This window comes from Pectinophora gossypiella, chromosome 4 (genome assembly GCF_024362695.1).
Source record: "Pectinophora gossypiella chromosome 4, ilPecGoss1.1, whole genome shotgun sequence".
In the NCBI taxonomy this organism is placed as follows: Eukaryota; Metazoa; Arthropoda; class Insecta; order Lepidoptera; family Gelechiidae; genus Pectinophora; species Pectinophora gossypiella.
The window spans coordinates 15,182,046-15,198,303 of NC_065407.1; the positions used below are offsets into that span (position 1 = coordinate 15,182,046).

General features: G+C 38.2%; 1 protein-coding gene across 3 annotated transcripts in view; it reads left to right on the forward strand.

Annotated features, from left to right (window-relative positions):
• The window catches only part of LOC126382405 (uncharacterized), a 71,278-nt gene that overhangs the window by 51,894 nt on the left and 3,126 nt on the right, over positions 1-16,258 (forward strand). For 2 of the 3 annotated variants that reach the window (XM_050032262.1, XM_050032261.1), the window contains exons 2-4: positions 6,556-6,761; positions 9,164-9,317; positions 12,925-13,042. In XM_050032262.1, coding sequence (XP_049888219.1) covers positions 6,556-6,761; positions 9,164-9,317; positions 12,925-13,042 — 478 coding nt within the window. Of the gene's footprint in view, positions 1-5,372; positions 5,447-6,555; positions 6,762-9,163; positions 9,318-12,924; positions 13,043-16,258 lie in introns of those variants that run through there. The other variant, XM_050032260.1, reaches the window with a different exon arrangement.

A 16,258-nucleotide genomic window follows, 5' to 3' on the forward strand; every position in this document is an offset into this window, starting at 1 on the left:
CGTTATACACGTAGGTACGTAGTTTAAGAACTTATTTCTTGTTAAGGGAAAGAATTCGAGAGACATAGTTCAGAGTCAGAGGACAGAGTGGAGTAGAGTGGAGTGGTTTATTAATTTAATTATAGAAATTCGAAATTAAACCACTTTAAGGTGATCTATTCAATAACCATCTGGAGGGTTCGGTCTACTTCTCCACTGCTCCACTGATTTCTCTCCCTACCTAGCCACTCTTCTTTAAAGCTAGAGTGAATAAGCATTTCGTAGGTAAATTCGTACCACTTTACGTCATATCTTCACTTACCATCAGGTGAGATTATAGTCATACGCAAGCCTGTTTTTATAATAAAAAAGGTTAAAAAAATGGACACCTTAAGGTTGCCTGGGAGAAGTTGCTATTTAGCAATAAGGCCGCCGATTGTAACACTCTTATCACATTTGTAATTGTTTTTAGTGTTGCATTTATATGTGCAATAAAGTTTTTTTGTATTGTGTTGTTTTGTAAAATGGGTAGGACATTGACTTAAAAACTTTTTTAGTCTAAAAAGGGCTCATGCTTATCAACAATAAAGGCATTTATACCCGACCCCTCGTAAATAAATAATAAGGCACCTTCGTCACCTTTTGGAAGATTTAAAAAAAAACGGGCACGTGGCAGGAAGTCGGGCGCACACTTCTCAAATTAAAAGGGGATGCTCCAATGACTTCAAATTATAAACTCCATTATCATTCTTGTGTAATGCCCACAAATTTGCATCTATTCCGGAGTTTTGTTTTTGAATACTAGTCGTAAAATATCTGAGAATGATAAGTCGAAAATACAATGTTAGATTGGTAAGTACAAAAAAAAATTGTTATTGTTGGTACCCGTACATAGTAACAATGAAGTCCTTCTTCTTCTATCTTGTGAGTTGTGAAGTGGATTACCAACCTCATCAACCCTGGTGTGAGGGAAAAAAATGTTATTGTTACTATCGAGCTGGCAAAGACCCCTGGCATGACTCATATAAGCAGTAACCGGGACCAACGGCTTAATGTGTCTTTCGAAGCACGGATCGTCTTACTTTCGGACAATCAGGTGATCAGCCTGTAATGTCCTAACCAAACTAGGGATGACGAAGTGATTTTTGTGAGCGTGAACGCAACGCTCAACGACTGGACCACGGAGGCCGCAAAATAGAGATACAATGAATTTATATCTCTATTTTAGTATTTGTCGGTGGCGCAACTCATGTGTTCTAGTAATACAAGCCCTTAAATATTTTTACAATGTGTATGATGACTATTACTGTGACAAAAATGAAGCAAGGATTAAAAATGGAAAATAAAAGAAAGTAGAGTAGGTAAATGGCTAACATGATGCATAACATTACCTTAACATACTTAATTCCAAGATAAACAAAAAAAAATGAGACAGATATGAAAAATGATATTCGCGACACTACCGGCAAGTTGCAGTAAGGCACCGACCGTTGCGCGTGCGCCGCTTCACTGCGCACCCTCAGTCACGCTTTACACATGCAAGCGTTCACGCTCAGACGTTTTCTACCTGAGTCATATGGTACAGTCAGTGCAATAACAGAAATACAAACGATAACGAAAAACGACAGTGTAATCGAAATAAATTGTATGGGGTTGACATGTCACTTTATGTCAATACCATACATTTTACTACACTGACAGTGACGTAATGTTCACTGTAATCAGTAACAGTGAAATCGAATAAAATGTATGGGATTAACATAAGGTGACATGTCAATCCCATACATTTTATTCGATTACGAGTACACTGACAGTGACGTAATCGAAATAACTGAACTGACATGTTATCTTATGTCGTGCCGAGGTTTTTCTTGCAGCTTCTTTTCCCCGGCTATACAGGTTGCGAGAAGCTGCAGTAGTTTTAGGCAAAAATTGACGATTCAAAGTGTAACTACCTACTGAATAAAGATATTTTAGAATTTGAATTTTGTCAATCCCATAAATCAATTACACTAACGTTTTCCGTCAATGTTGCAACTTCACTAAGGCCCCTGGAAAGATAAGCAACAGAATTATTTTTTATTGATTTTTTTAATATTTTTTTTTCATTAAACAAATTTCAAATTCAAATATGTTGATTACAGACATTGAAATATTCGTGAATTATCTAATAATTTACAAGCAATGGTGTTTAAGAAAATATTTACAATACACGCAATAAGTGTATGTATGAAATGAATATAATGAAACATCTATAGATTCTAACAGACGTGCAGTCATGGTCGATAACTCGGTTAATACGTGTATTTCCCTCCGCAACATGTCTATGGGAAAGTTGCTGCGTTGCACAACGACGGGAATTAACGACATGTTGGTATTCAAACTGACGTTAAATCAAAATGGACCTCAAGTACAAAACAATCTGTAGACACACAGAGGTTGCGTTCGATTCCCGGGGTGGAAGACAGGGACGGGGGGCTTATCGAATATTAAACCAGGTTTAAAATATAGTCCGCGCCACGAAAGAAGTTCAGGTTTTAATGGTACTAATTAACGAGTCATAATAATTCTACGCAGAATCTGTGTCGGTGTTATAGCTCTGGCCATAGACTAAGGAATGATACTACGTGTAGAAAGGCAACTCTCCGCTCCCCACCAGCGGCTGAGCTAGGTTTACCTCCCGAAGCACGGATCATTTTACTTTCTGGTAATCAGGTGATTAGCCTGTAATGTAACCAAACTAGGGATCACAAAGTGATTTTTGTGATATGTCCCCAGCGGGATACGAGGCTGGGCCTCCGGATCGTGAGCCCAACGCTCAACCACTGGACCACAGAGGCCTATATTACATAGACCACCGAAACTGGACGAACGTCGTCGGTGTTGCCGTTGGTAAATATATTTTTGGATGGTTTCCCCGAAGGGCAAAGCAAGGGTACTATGCCCATACAGCCATGTCTTATGTATTATTTTTTCTTGATGATAATTAATGAAATGATGAAAGGTGATGACGATGAATGATGAAACCTAAACCCCCATCTTCGGAGCAGACTCCTACTCCGAACTCCAAACAAATTAACTCAAAATGCCGCATAAACTTCCAATTTATGAAGCGGCTTCTTGACGCGAAGCGAAAATAGATACACTTTGTTAATTGAATTTTCCGATATAATAATACTATCGCAAATGTTTTTCAACTGACTTAATGCGATCATTAACCACATAACACCACTTCGTATTAATTATTTAGATTGTTTAATGAAGAAAGCAACCGTCCCGTTTCCGTTCCCGCCAAAAAGAAAACCAAACCCATAAACCATCGCAATATGATTAATTAAAACCAAAAATACTTTTTTAAGAGCGGCCTCTTTTTTTGCTATATTCGTCTGCAAAATTCATTCACAAAAAAACCAATCTCAATTTACACACTACCGCAATATAGGTTTCTATTCGTACTGGCACAAGTAAATTTTTATTGGAAAAATGTATTTTCCTCCGCGGTCAAAACAAAAACACGACCCACTGAACTAGGACATGCCCTAAATTCGGCCAGTATTTTTAGAATATGAAATATTTACTATACATTTACCCTTTTACTGGTTGAGGTATAAATACAAAAAAGTACCTACTGTGATGATTCTGATTATCTTCTGTAACGACTTTTTCCACTGCTTCATTCTTCTTACATCTTATTGATAAACATTGTAATAACATAGACAATGTCTAGCGGTCGCTCTCTATTATTTTTGTTTGTGGTTTAATGGCGTTAGATAATTATTAGTTATAATATAGATACTTTAAAAGTACTGTGGGTTGGGTGTTTTTTACTTAATAAATAAAAGACTATTAATAATAAATAAGCCTATATTTCATTTATCTTCTCATCTTCTTCTTTATAAAGCAGGTATACTACTGTCATGGTTTCCTCTTTAAGATAGTAATGTATGTTTGTATATACATATTTTATGTAATATAAAAAATATTATATACTTAAACTATTATTATTTTCATCATTTTTTATTGTCTTCTATATATTGCTTTTAATATAGTTTATACGATATATGTATACGCAAACGTTTTTTAAATATTTTGCTCTGTCTATCTCACTACGCTTTTATTAAATTCATTTCCTATACATAAACGTTGTCTGGAACAGATTTGTACCTTAGTAATAAGGTCGCCTCTTGTAATTGTTTATTTTTTAATGTTTGTTATAAATGCAATACAGAGTATTTGTGTTGTATCGTAAAGCTTTTACAGTATCGAAACTAAATAACCAAGTATAAGCTATTTTATTGGTTTATTCTTCGCTTTCTTAGGAATTTATCGCATTAATTATATTTATGTATGTCTTATTTTGTCGCTGGATGCGGGCAGCGCAGGACTGATCGTCGTGCAGATCCTTGGGGGAGGCCTATGCCCAGCAGAGGGCGCCGTACGGCTAATGATGATAATGTCTTATTTTGTTTTTATTTACAATAATTAGTTACAAGCTTAAACTTAGCTTCACAAAAAAAAACACAATCGCAAGCGTCAGCAGAATGTCTTCATTTCGCAAAGATCTTAGATTGCCAGCAATAAACAGGGAGCCAAGGCATTCGAAAATAACAAAAGAGGAAAACTCAACGACCTCGAATGATAGGAAACCACGAAACAATATTCGAAGGATTCCTCCGCCGATAATATGATGTTTCCGGGTGAGCGAGCGCCTAATAAAAAGTCATATTCACTGTAAGCGAAGAAGCGACAAGCGAAGAAAAAAATCCAAATAAATACTTTACTATACAAAAACGCTTTATTGCACATAGAAACACAACACTAAAAACAATTACAAACGTGACAAGAGAAGTACAATCGGCGGCCTTAATGGGTAAACCGATAATAATAAAAGCTCATTTCAAGATAAATATACATTTTTATAATATATATATAGCAATTTTATAATAGCCAATTTTATTTCCATACAATACAATGCTAGTAAGAACAAAATATAAATGGTGGATGGAGCATACTCCACCACGCTGCTCCACTGCGGGTTGATGGAGGTTAACGGGCCCTCCGAAGCATGGAACAGATACTCTATCATAGGTATTATAATACCATTTTGTCAACAATATATAATAAATAATTAAATATGTATTTATATACCACCCACTCCTCAGTCTTCACCAGCTATTTAATAAATACTAACAGGTACTTACTACGTGCAAATGATGGTTTTTATTCTTTATACAATCGCTGTAAATTACCCGTCACCTACACTTTTGCCACTAATATATTAAATTGTGTCACAATATATTGCACTCATCGTCCCTAGCGTTATCCTGAGGTCCGATTAACTAACCTGAAAATTTGACAGGTCCGGTTTTTTACAGAAGTGACTGCCTGTCTGACCTTTCAGTTCGTGAACGGAAAACAAGCTCAATGCAGGTTAGGTCACACGCATTTATTGGGAATATTAATAGCTGTAAGTAACCCAAATAAAAAATATGGAAACAAAACGTAAGCCAACAAATATTAGGTAAAGGATAACGGCTTTGTAAGTAAAATTGTAAGCCCACAGTGGTTAGGAAAATGTAAGGGTCTCGAAGGGTAGCAGCGACCGCGACCCCAGATATTGATTTCGCGCACATTCATGGAATGTTTTAATTTTTTGTCCCTTCCAGGAATTCGACCCTTTGGGCTTCTATAAGCCCTGTATGAAATTTTCGGACCTTGTTCTCGCAAATTGGTTTCACTTAACATGAGAGCTTGCCTATCGAATGAGTTTGTGTCAATGTTAAGAGAAATATTTTGGATAATCCCTTGATAGACGTTCTGAACATAATACATTTTCTCTTCAACTTTGGAATTAAATCCATCAACGTGGACGATGAACTTGACTGGATTAACTTGGTATGACAGAGTTTAAACAAACTTACTTAAAATCTTCTCACTCTGGATTAGTTAAGACACCTTAATACAAGATTAAATACAGCTAAAATGAACTGAAAATAAGATCCAAAGTATGTTAGACAAGTTCTAGATACCGTGATTTTTGTTGTAACTTCTATAATCAGTTTCGATCGGATAAAAAAAAGAAAGTATTTAGTTCAGCTGCTTAATCTTCCCGGGCATGTTATAAATAATGACACACAGATGAATAAAAAACCAAGGACAGAAAATTAGTTCTTTTTGTTGGTTATCTAGTTTTGACGTAACTACTTAGCCGGTAGAAATATAACATAACTACTATGGTGCTAATTCCTGTAGACACCATCAAATTGTATATTTTAAGTTATATATATCGTGGCCAGATCATAGAATTGATATATATATATATATATATATATATATCAATTCTAACTTAATAATATAACTTAATAAAAAATAACTTAAAATACAATTTGATGGTGTCTACAGGAATTAGCACCATAGTAGTTATGTGATATTTCTACCGTATAGTAGTTACTGGGTATTCCCCTCACCGAGCTTTCTGTTAGACCAACGTGATAGGTGGTGAGCTGTATCGCCGGCTATAATGGTCGAGCCAACTGTGAATATAAACTTCTATCTAATAAAATGTATTTCTTCCAGGTGTCCAATCAGTAAGAATCATCAACATACGAGTGCCAGAGGTGATACAATACGGGACGAGAGACGCCGTCACTCTTGACTGCGACTATGTGACTGGCAACGTGACAGGACTGGTGGTTAAATGGTTCTACGTGGACAAGTCGCAGCCAGTCTACCAGTGGATACCCCCGCAAAAGCCTCAAGCTTTAGGGCTATTGAAAAACAAGGTAATTATATTTTTTAATTTAACTTCTGAAAGCCCGTAAAAATCCATGACGATATAGAAAGTTCTGCTCACGATTCTGAGGTCCTAAAGAGGTTGATGGGGTTGGTAATTCACCTCACAATCCACACGATAGAAGAGGAAAAGGTCCTGGATTCGATTCCCAGCGGGGACCCGCGTAACAAAAAATCGCTCTATGAAACAGTCCCTAGTTTAGTCAGGACATTGCAAGCTGTAAGGCCTTCTTAGCCAACTTGCAAAAGATTTCACCTTATGTCCGTCACACTGTCGATTATCATTTTTTTTTGCAACTTGACTTAACTGACTGAAAAATTACAGTGACATTAAGTACGTAAATTCGATATGAGACCTTCGAACTACGAAGCGATAACTTGGTTCATCATCATCATCACCAGCCCATTAACGTCCCCACTGCTGGGGCACGGGCCTTCTCCAAGGATGGATAGGGAGATCGGGCCCTAAACCACCACGCGGGCCCAGTGTGGATTGGTGGTTATTAACGACTGCTAATGCAGCCGGGACCAACGGCTTAACGTGCCTTCCGAAGCACGGAGGAGTTCGAGATGAAAACTTTTTTTTTTGTGTTCACCCATCCTAAGACCGGCCTTTGCGAAAGTCGCTTAACTTCAACAATCGCAGACCGAGCGCGTTTACAGCTGCGCCACCGAGCTCCTCAACTTGGTTAACTTGGTTACTAACACAAAAACCACCACCAACCCGCAGTGGAGCAGCATGGTTGAGTAATGAGTATGCTCAATACTTGCACGTATTATGTATCATTTATAAAGCTTAGATAGTCAGTACAATAAATGTTTATATTTCAATATGGATCACGTTTTACAATAGCTTCAATGCGCGGTACTAATTAGATTTCTTAAAGTATAGAAACCAGTGTTGTGACGTTCATTAGCATAGTGATGTTTGATTCGAGATTTTGAGCTTTCTGCTCACGATCCGGAGGTCCCAGGTTCGAATCTCGTTTAGGACATTGCAGGCTTCTTCTATCGTGTGGGTTGTGAGGTGAATTACCAACCTCATCGACCCTGGTGTCAGGGTTACTATTGAGCCGCCAAAGGCCCCTGACATGACTCATATAACGACTACGTACTTACATCAGTAAGTAATAACCGGGACCAACGGCTTAACGTGCCTTCCGAAGCACGGATCTTTTTACTTTTTGGACAATCAGGTGATCAGTCTGTAATGTCCTAATCAAACTAGGGATCACAAAGTGATTTTTGTGATTTTTCCCCACCGGGATTCGAACCCGGGACCTCCGGATCGTGAGCACAACGCTCAACCACTGGACCACGGAGGCCGTTGTAGGCTGATCACCTGATTGTCCAGAAGTAACATGATCCGTGCTTCGGAAGGCACGTCAAGCCGTTGGTCCCAGTTACTACTGGTCTAAGTACGTAGTCGTTACTTGAGTCACGTCAGGGGCCTTTGGCGGCTTAATAATAATCCTGACACCAGGGTTGATGAGGTTGGTCATCCACCTCACAACCCACACGATAGAAGAAGAAGAAGATATTACAGATCGATTCTTTTATATCTATGATTACTTACGTATAAATGTTATGAAAGTCTTTTAAGTTGAGCGTAGACAGTGTTAGGTGTTAGACCAGACGTGACCACTCTGTCTTGGTCCCGAGGGGATGCCGCGTACCACTGTGTCTAGACTCCGTCTTAATGTTAGCCCACACACGATTAGACAGGACTTCATTATAATCTAATACCAACACTCATGACCATTACCACGAAAAAACGACGTTCAATATAGGACGTATCCTATGATTGAGATTATCAATACTACTAATAAATTCATTTCATTTCGTTTCGTTTCATTTCATAAACAGTAACCTTGGTACGATGTGGGTACTTGATTCATCTTGCGATAGATGTACTTCTGACTACCTCAATTGGCATATAGTCGTGTATGTATAGTGTATATGATATTAATATATAAACTCACGTTATAATCTCTAACCGGGTACGGGCAAATGAGTTCGGCAAAAACAAGCTAATTAATCGTTAAATTGTACGTAAATGTATTGTCGTAGTTATGAATTTCTTATTGAAAATACATTAATAAGTATTCAAGTAGGCAGATTCAACGGAATTCCATCTATCACGATCCCGACCATTAAACACACGATCATTTGTGCTTATTTCAACGTCTTTAAAGCTACATACACGCTGGCCAGTTAAAAGTACACATAACCAGGTCTCTTAAGGCCACATTGAAGCAATTCATCTAAAATCAGGATATCTTTTGGAGCACATATAAAAGTGCCAAATAAATGTAAAATATTTGAATTGCTTTAATGTGGCCGGTTGAGACCCCAATGTAGCCTTTAAAACAACATCAATTTTGTATTCCAGTTGGATCTAACATACAAAGTATCAAGAAACCCGTATACCCAACATCGAGCGCTGCGGATCCTGAACCCTGGTCTGGAGCTGACTGGCAACTACACATGCGTGGTGTCTACCTTCCTCGCTGAAGATGAGAGGACAAAACCCATGACTATATTTGGTAAGCATACGAGACCACGTCACGTTTTTCACTTGATTAGCTTAATTTATTTTTTAGCAGCGTAAATGAAAAATATTTCTCTCTAGGCTCTTTTGTTACCTTTTTTTGAACTCTTATGGTAATCCCTTTTCATCATCACTAATTTAAGAACCACCCTCTTGTCAGTGTAGCATTCTCCATTGGTACTTTTTAGAGCAAAATAGGGCAGTGGTTTCTTTCTAGCCTTCCGCCCAGCCGTACTCTGTCTGACGTGAGTGGGATGGCGCCCAAACAATCCCCTTTATTAATCTAAAAAGGCCACATTGAAGCAATTCATCTAAAAAGCTAAGTATATTGCAATTTGACAATAGTTCTAAAAATAAATGCGGAACGCCAACAAATGAAAAATAGCAATTTGTTTATTATGAGAATTGCTTCAATGTGGCCGATGACCCCCAGGTCATCGACCTCGTAACAAGCTTTGTATTTTACATAGACGATCCCAACTTGCTAGGAACCTTATATCCGTAAAACGACATCGTCAAAATGTGTTGCAATGTTGAGCATTATGAAAAGCTTCAACCGCAGGCTCTGTAAGCAATAATAGGTTGCGTCAACTGAGATGGAGCGGAAATTAGTCTGAGCAAGTTTAAGCGAGGTGCATTTCTGCGCGGTCTTATGTTACGTACACACATTTTGTACGGTGCAAATTCGAACTAGGAACATCAATCATTACATCGCAAGGTTTAACGATCTTCTATCGTGTGTGTTGTGGGGTGGATTACCAACCTTATCAACCCTGGTGTCAGGGTTACTATTGAGCCGCCAAAGGCCCCTGACATGACTCATGTAACGACTACGTACTTATATTAGTAAGAAGTAACCGGGACCAACGGCTTAACGTGCCTTCCGAAGCACGGATCGTCTTACTTTCGCATAATCAGGTGATCAGCCTGTAATGTCCTAACCAAACTAGGGATCACAAAGTCATTTTTGAGATATGTCCCCACCGAGATTCGAACCCGGAACCTCCGGATTGTGAGCCCAACGCTCAACTACTGGGCCACGGAAGCTGTTAAGTTTACGCCGAGTTTAGCGATGATGATCAGAATCCCTGGCCTGTACGGAGACGGCTGTTAAATATATTTCATAAATAAATAAAAATCATTGTTGGGTGAACTATTTTATTTATGACAATTGTTCATTGACCTATTAATTTGATTTATTCAATTTTAACATGACCACGATAAAAGCAAACAAAATCACGATTAGTCCAATAATATTATTGAATGTCCTTCCTTATTTGCCAACATTAATAAAAACGAAAGTATGAAATAAGTTGACTCGAAAGAAACGAGAATCAAAATTATAATTCATAATGGACAAATTGTAATTATTTTGCCGTATAAAAGCTACAACAAAGGTAGAGCCAAGCTAATGGAATACAAATGGCCATTTTGCTTATACGATAAAATCCATAAATATTTGAAGCGTTTTTACCAGATGCATAAAGAAACTGGAAAGGACAAATTCGGTACAATAACTGCGTACTTCTTTTACGCAACCCTCCTCACATAACATAGATAGAAGGTAAAGCATAGGTTACACTCACAGAAAGTATAAAAGTTGGCCAACCCAGGGAGATCGGGTTGCTCCCCCCCCCCCTATTTAAGGCTTCCCCGAGTAAGTATCAGAATGAGTCCAAAGTGCTATTTAAGATTTTCTGAAGACGTTTTGGAACCGTGATCAAACCATAATAATGGTTTATCATAGCGAAATATGGGTCCCTGTAGGTATCTACAGGAATATGGGTTTATCATGGCGAATTATGGGCCCCTGTAAGTGTCTACAGGAATATGGGTCGCCGTAGGTATCTACAGGAATATGGGTTCAAATGCTATGTATAGTAAATTAGTTTCAGTTAATCTTTTTTTGCAGTGACTTATTGTAAATTTTCCGGAAATGTCATCAACTGCTTTGCCAGCTCTCACCAGGTACAAAATACGAGACAACAGGCCTGAGGATGACCAATTGGGCGCGAAAGATCAGGGCGTCGTCTGAGAGGATTATATTTGAAAGATCTAATCGACCCTAGCGGGTCGATAGCGATAGGCGTTGAATGAGGGGAATCGTCGACCACACCGGCATGGGGTCGGTATCGGGGTTCTAAAGTGTTTTTCGTCGCGAGCTTATTGGCCGCCTCCATGGTCTTCGGGATCGTATATTATGTATTCAGTTAAAGAGTGATAAGATTTTTTAACTATAATGACATGATTGCTCCTTCCACGGAACACTACATCTGTGATGTTTATGCGATATCTATTACTGTTCGCGTGATCGTAGTCCGTTGTATTTTCTTAGACGTACCTTTTTAAGCGAATACTGCAATTTGATGACATCTACATTAAAAGCTCTGGTTTGAGTTATTTATTAAAGGTAGCCTTTAAAAAAAGTGACGAGCGATTGTCTAGATTTATACTATTGTTTCTTCTATTCCTTTTGACTTTACTAACTCCTCTCCTTTACCACGGGCATAAGTTTGTACTGGTATGTAATTGTTCAGTACAAACAGGTTTTGAACTTATCCATTATTATCTTACATATTAAAAGCTAAAGGTCACTGACTGACTCACTCGTCACGAACTCTCAGAAACTACAAGTGCCTGACTCAAATATTGCATGGAGGTTCCTTTCAGGACGTAAGCACTTACTAAGAAGGTATTTTGCGAAATTTTGCTAAGGGGGTAAAAAGGTACAAAAACTTATAGAAGTTCTGATTCCGGGGAGGCTTGCTCCTTGCCACATCCCAACCCACTATGTTATTATACAAAAAAAAAGCTGTTATCCACGACTCCGTTCAATTTCAACCCTACTATTAAAACTCTATAGTTTTCGTTCGTTTCATTGTAATCAAACGGAAGTGACATACCCTGCCCACCCACTTTGGTTCGCATGTTCCACCACGCTGCTTCAGTTTGGGTTGGTGGAGGCGATTTACGAATTGTAGCTGGGACCGTGCCTTCCGAAGCATATTACTTTCTCGCACAATCACGCGGTTCAGTCTGCAATGTTCATAAAAAAGTCTGCAAAAAATTCACAGACAGACAGACAGTCTCTAAAGGGTGATTTTGACAGTGTTTCCACCGGAAATCAAACACGGATCTCCGGAACGTATACCCTAACATTAGACCATTATGTGTAAGGTTGATAATACTTTACTACTATTTATACCATTTATACTATATTTGTACCATTCAGAGGCGGAGGACAGGAGTCTTAGTACAGCTTTGAAATAGACTACTTTGGGCGCCATCCCACTCGCGTCAGACAGAGTACTGCAGGGCGGAAGGCAGGAGGGAAACCACTGTCCTATTTTTCCCTAAAAAGTAGCATGGAGAATGCTACACCAACAAGATGGTGGTTCTTAAATTATATCCCACGCCTCAATGAGCTTTCTGTTAGACCAAAGTGACAGGTGGTGAGCCGTATCGCCGTCTGTAATGAATGAATGATAGAATCAATGTTTATTTCGGATTTGGATCCATAGCTGTTAGTAGTTATAATGCTCGAGCCAACTGTGTTACTGAAATCTTTGTAATGCATTACAAAAATGATATTTTTTCCGCAGTTCCAGAGAGGAGATTCGACATGATCCAGGATAGATTGGGCGACGGATATCTGAACATCATTTGTTCAGCCGAGGGCGTTTTCCCTAAACCAGAGCTTGTTATTCTAGCCGGCAACAGGTTGGTACAGAAAAAGCCAGTTTCTTTTCCTATTATTAGCTTAGTACTTGGTTAATCACGATTATTAGGTATTATTAAACAGAACGACTATTTCAGTACAGTTAGTGATTACGTATATTTCATATATTTTACATCATATTTTATTCATTCTTTTCATGCTTGAATCACCTGTTTGTCCGGAAAAGTAAGATGATTCCGTGCTTCGGAGGACACGTTAAGCCGTTGGTCCCGGCTATTAGCCGTAAAAACACCTCCACCAACCCACATTGGAGCAGCGTGGTGAAGTATGCTCCATACCCCCTCCGGTTGATTGAGGGGTGGCCTGTGCCCAGCAGTGGGACGTATATAAGCAGTTTATGTATATTTTATTCGCAACCTACCAATAATAAAACGGTTCCTATGCAAACAGCAATATATTTTACAAGAAACAAAAGGCAAAGTCATTATCAAAAAGAAAAACAAGGAATAAAAAACTATATCAAAGAGGTAAAATTCAATGCACACATTTCATAGATCTAGACACGCGGTCGCGTGTCAAGCCAAGTTCAAGGAACAGAACTGGCGAGCCGCACCGTGTGTAATATTACACGAACCATTTGGAGCCACTTTTGACCCCCTCATAAATCAAAAACTATTTCACATAATCGTATCAAATTTGGCTTATATATTGAGACTAACGAGATACATATGTGTTCTAAATTTCATAGGCTTATCTCAAACGGTTATTTAGATATTAATGTCCAAAAATCCTCATTTTTATCATTGACTGACTGACTGACCTATAGATCAAAATTCTAACCCAGTTCCAGATGACCTAGAGAGTTAAAATTTGGCATGCAGATAGGTAGTTAGATGAATACAAAGGAAAAAATATAAAACTGACAATTTTTAAATATTTAGATTCTATTATGAACGCTTAACTAAAATACCTAATGAAGAATGTTACTAAGTATGCCAAATCGCTTGAAATGATGTCTCAGTAAAGTCTGAACGTATACAAATACACTGGTTTTTGTTGTAGTCAAAAATACTTAGAAGTTTTGATTTTATAGGCACTCAAAGTTTCGAAAAATACCGAGTCCCGCTAACAGTCACGTGACCGGTTGTGACGTCACAACGCGCCGCGCGGGCCGCGGCCCGCATAGTAGGTATTAAGTCGCCAGCAGTTATAGTAGTAGCTTGCGCAGTATTTTGTTGTTTTCGTCCTAATAATAGTAAATATTATTCGATTAATAAAATGGATGAAGGATTCGAAAAAGGGCAATCGGATAATCTACCTGAATTCCCTATATGGATGAATGGTTGCGCATTATTTGTCAACAAATAGTGATTTTATTGCCACCGAAACGCGAGGAATAAAAATGCAATTGTGAGTGAACTTTCCGTGCTACTACTTATGCTTAATAGTTTATTCTAAATTGTTTTATCAAAACAAAATAGACACAGACAAGCGCCATCTAGCGGAAACCTATTGTAACAATTTAGTGGCTAGCTGGCTGCGTCCATATTTTTTATGATAGGAAATTGTAAAGTAGTAACCAAAAGAACCAACAGATGGCGCTGTTAACCAACGCCAAATAAATAGAGATACAAAATGGAGTAACGACGAAGGACGCATTTTATTTTCCCGCTCCCTAATAATTAGTATATTGAACAAAGTCATATCTATAATCTATTTCTTCAGTAGGCTTAGTCTACAATACATTATCTTATGTTATAAGAAGATATTTTATGTTATACTGTTACTTATAAATAAATTCAGGACTGACCATTGAACTTGGCACCCATTTAGATCTCACTTCTTTTGTCGTTGAAGTCAACAACCAAAGCATTTATCATTGTATTGAACTTGGCTGTCATTTCACATTTATGTTTTTGATTGGATAATATTTTACAATAGCCAAATTCGCGGCACGAAATACATCTGTCAAAATACGAAAGCCAGTCTTGTGACGTTCACATCAGTCGAGATAAAGCCGATCGATTGTATCTAGATACACTACAATACAAACGAAATATATTTCATTGAAATAAAGGAAGTAAAGAATAAAACTACGTTCTATATTATTTAATTCAGGCAACTAAGGCCCATGCAACATATACCTTAACCTAAGAATAATATCTCTCTCTTTATTTAAGAGCTGCGCTCTTGTCGGTGGAGTAATCGCCATTACTCCATAGATAGGGCGTGTAGAACGGTGGTTGCCTTCCGTTCCGCAGTACACCGACCAATTTCTCAATCGGTGATGTTCTAGCTAGAGCCCTACCAGAATCCATTTCCTCGGCCTCAAACTAGTACTGATACCGCTGCTGCCCGGCATCAGGGGTGCTCTTTTGAAGTAGCGGCGCCTATTCGCTACGTCACAAGATCGTCATAGAACCTAAGTAGCATTTAAGAATAATATACAATAATATAATTATAATTAAAATATTAAACTATTTAAAGAATTTATTATTCGTCTTTATTATGGAATTCATGTTCACCGAGCTTTGATTTAAAGTATATTCAACATTTTGAAGCTAAGATAAGTATTCAATGTCAAATAGTTGGTCTTTCTGCCGACTACTAGTCTGCAACTAGTCGGTACATCTCTAGTGTGTAAGTATGCGCTAAGAAAGTTGTTATATTAGTCCCACTGACATATAACACGGTGTAATTCAATTATCGAATTCTAATAGTCGAATAGGGCGCTACAACGGATAAAGTTTCCAACTCGCCAAATCGGTTCCCAAATACTCTTGAACACTCAGTTGGACGTGCCTTGATCATGGAAATATACGTTGTTTTAATGTGATCGGATCCGCTTCTTCTTAGCTAACGTGTGGGTTATGAGGTGGATTGCCAACCTTATCAACCTTCAGGGTTATTATTGAGCCGCCAAAAGACCCTGACATGACTCATGTACCGACTCCGTGCTTTACATCAGTAAGTACATTAATAACCGGGACCAACGGCTTAATGTTCCTTCCGAAGCACGGGTCAACCCAAATTCGCTAAAGTAGATAAATGGATATTTTCCCAGTTAGCAGATTAATTGTATTTATATTTTTTATTAATGTAACGACTACGTACTTACATGAGTAAGTAATAACCGGGACCAACGGCTGTCCAAGTTGGCTGACCAAGTGCCTTCCGAAGCACGGATCATCTTACTTTTTGAACAATCAGGTGATCAGTCTGTAATGTCCTAACCAAACTAGGGATCACAAAATGAT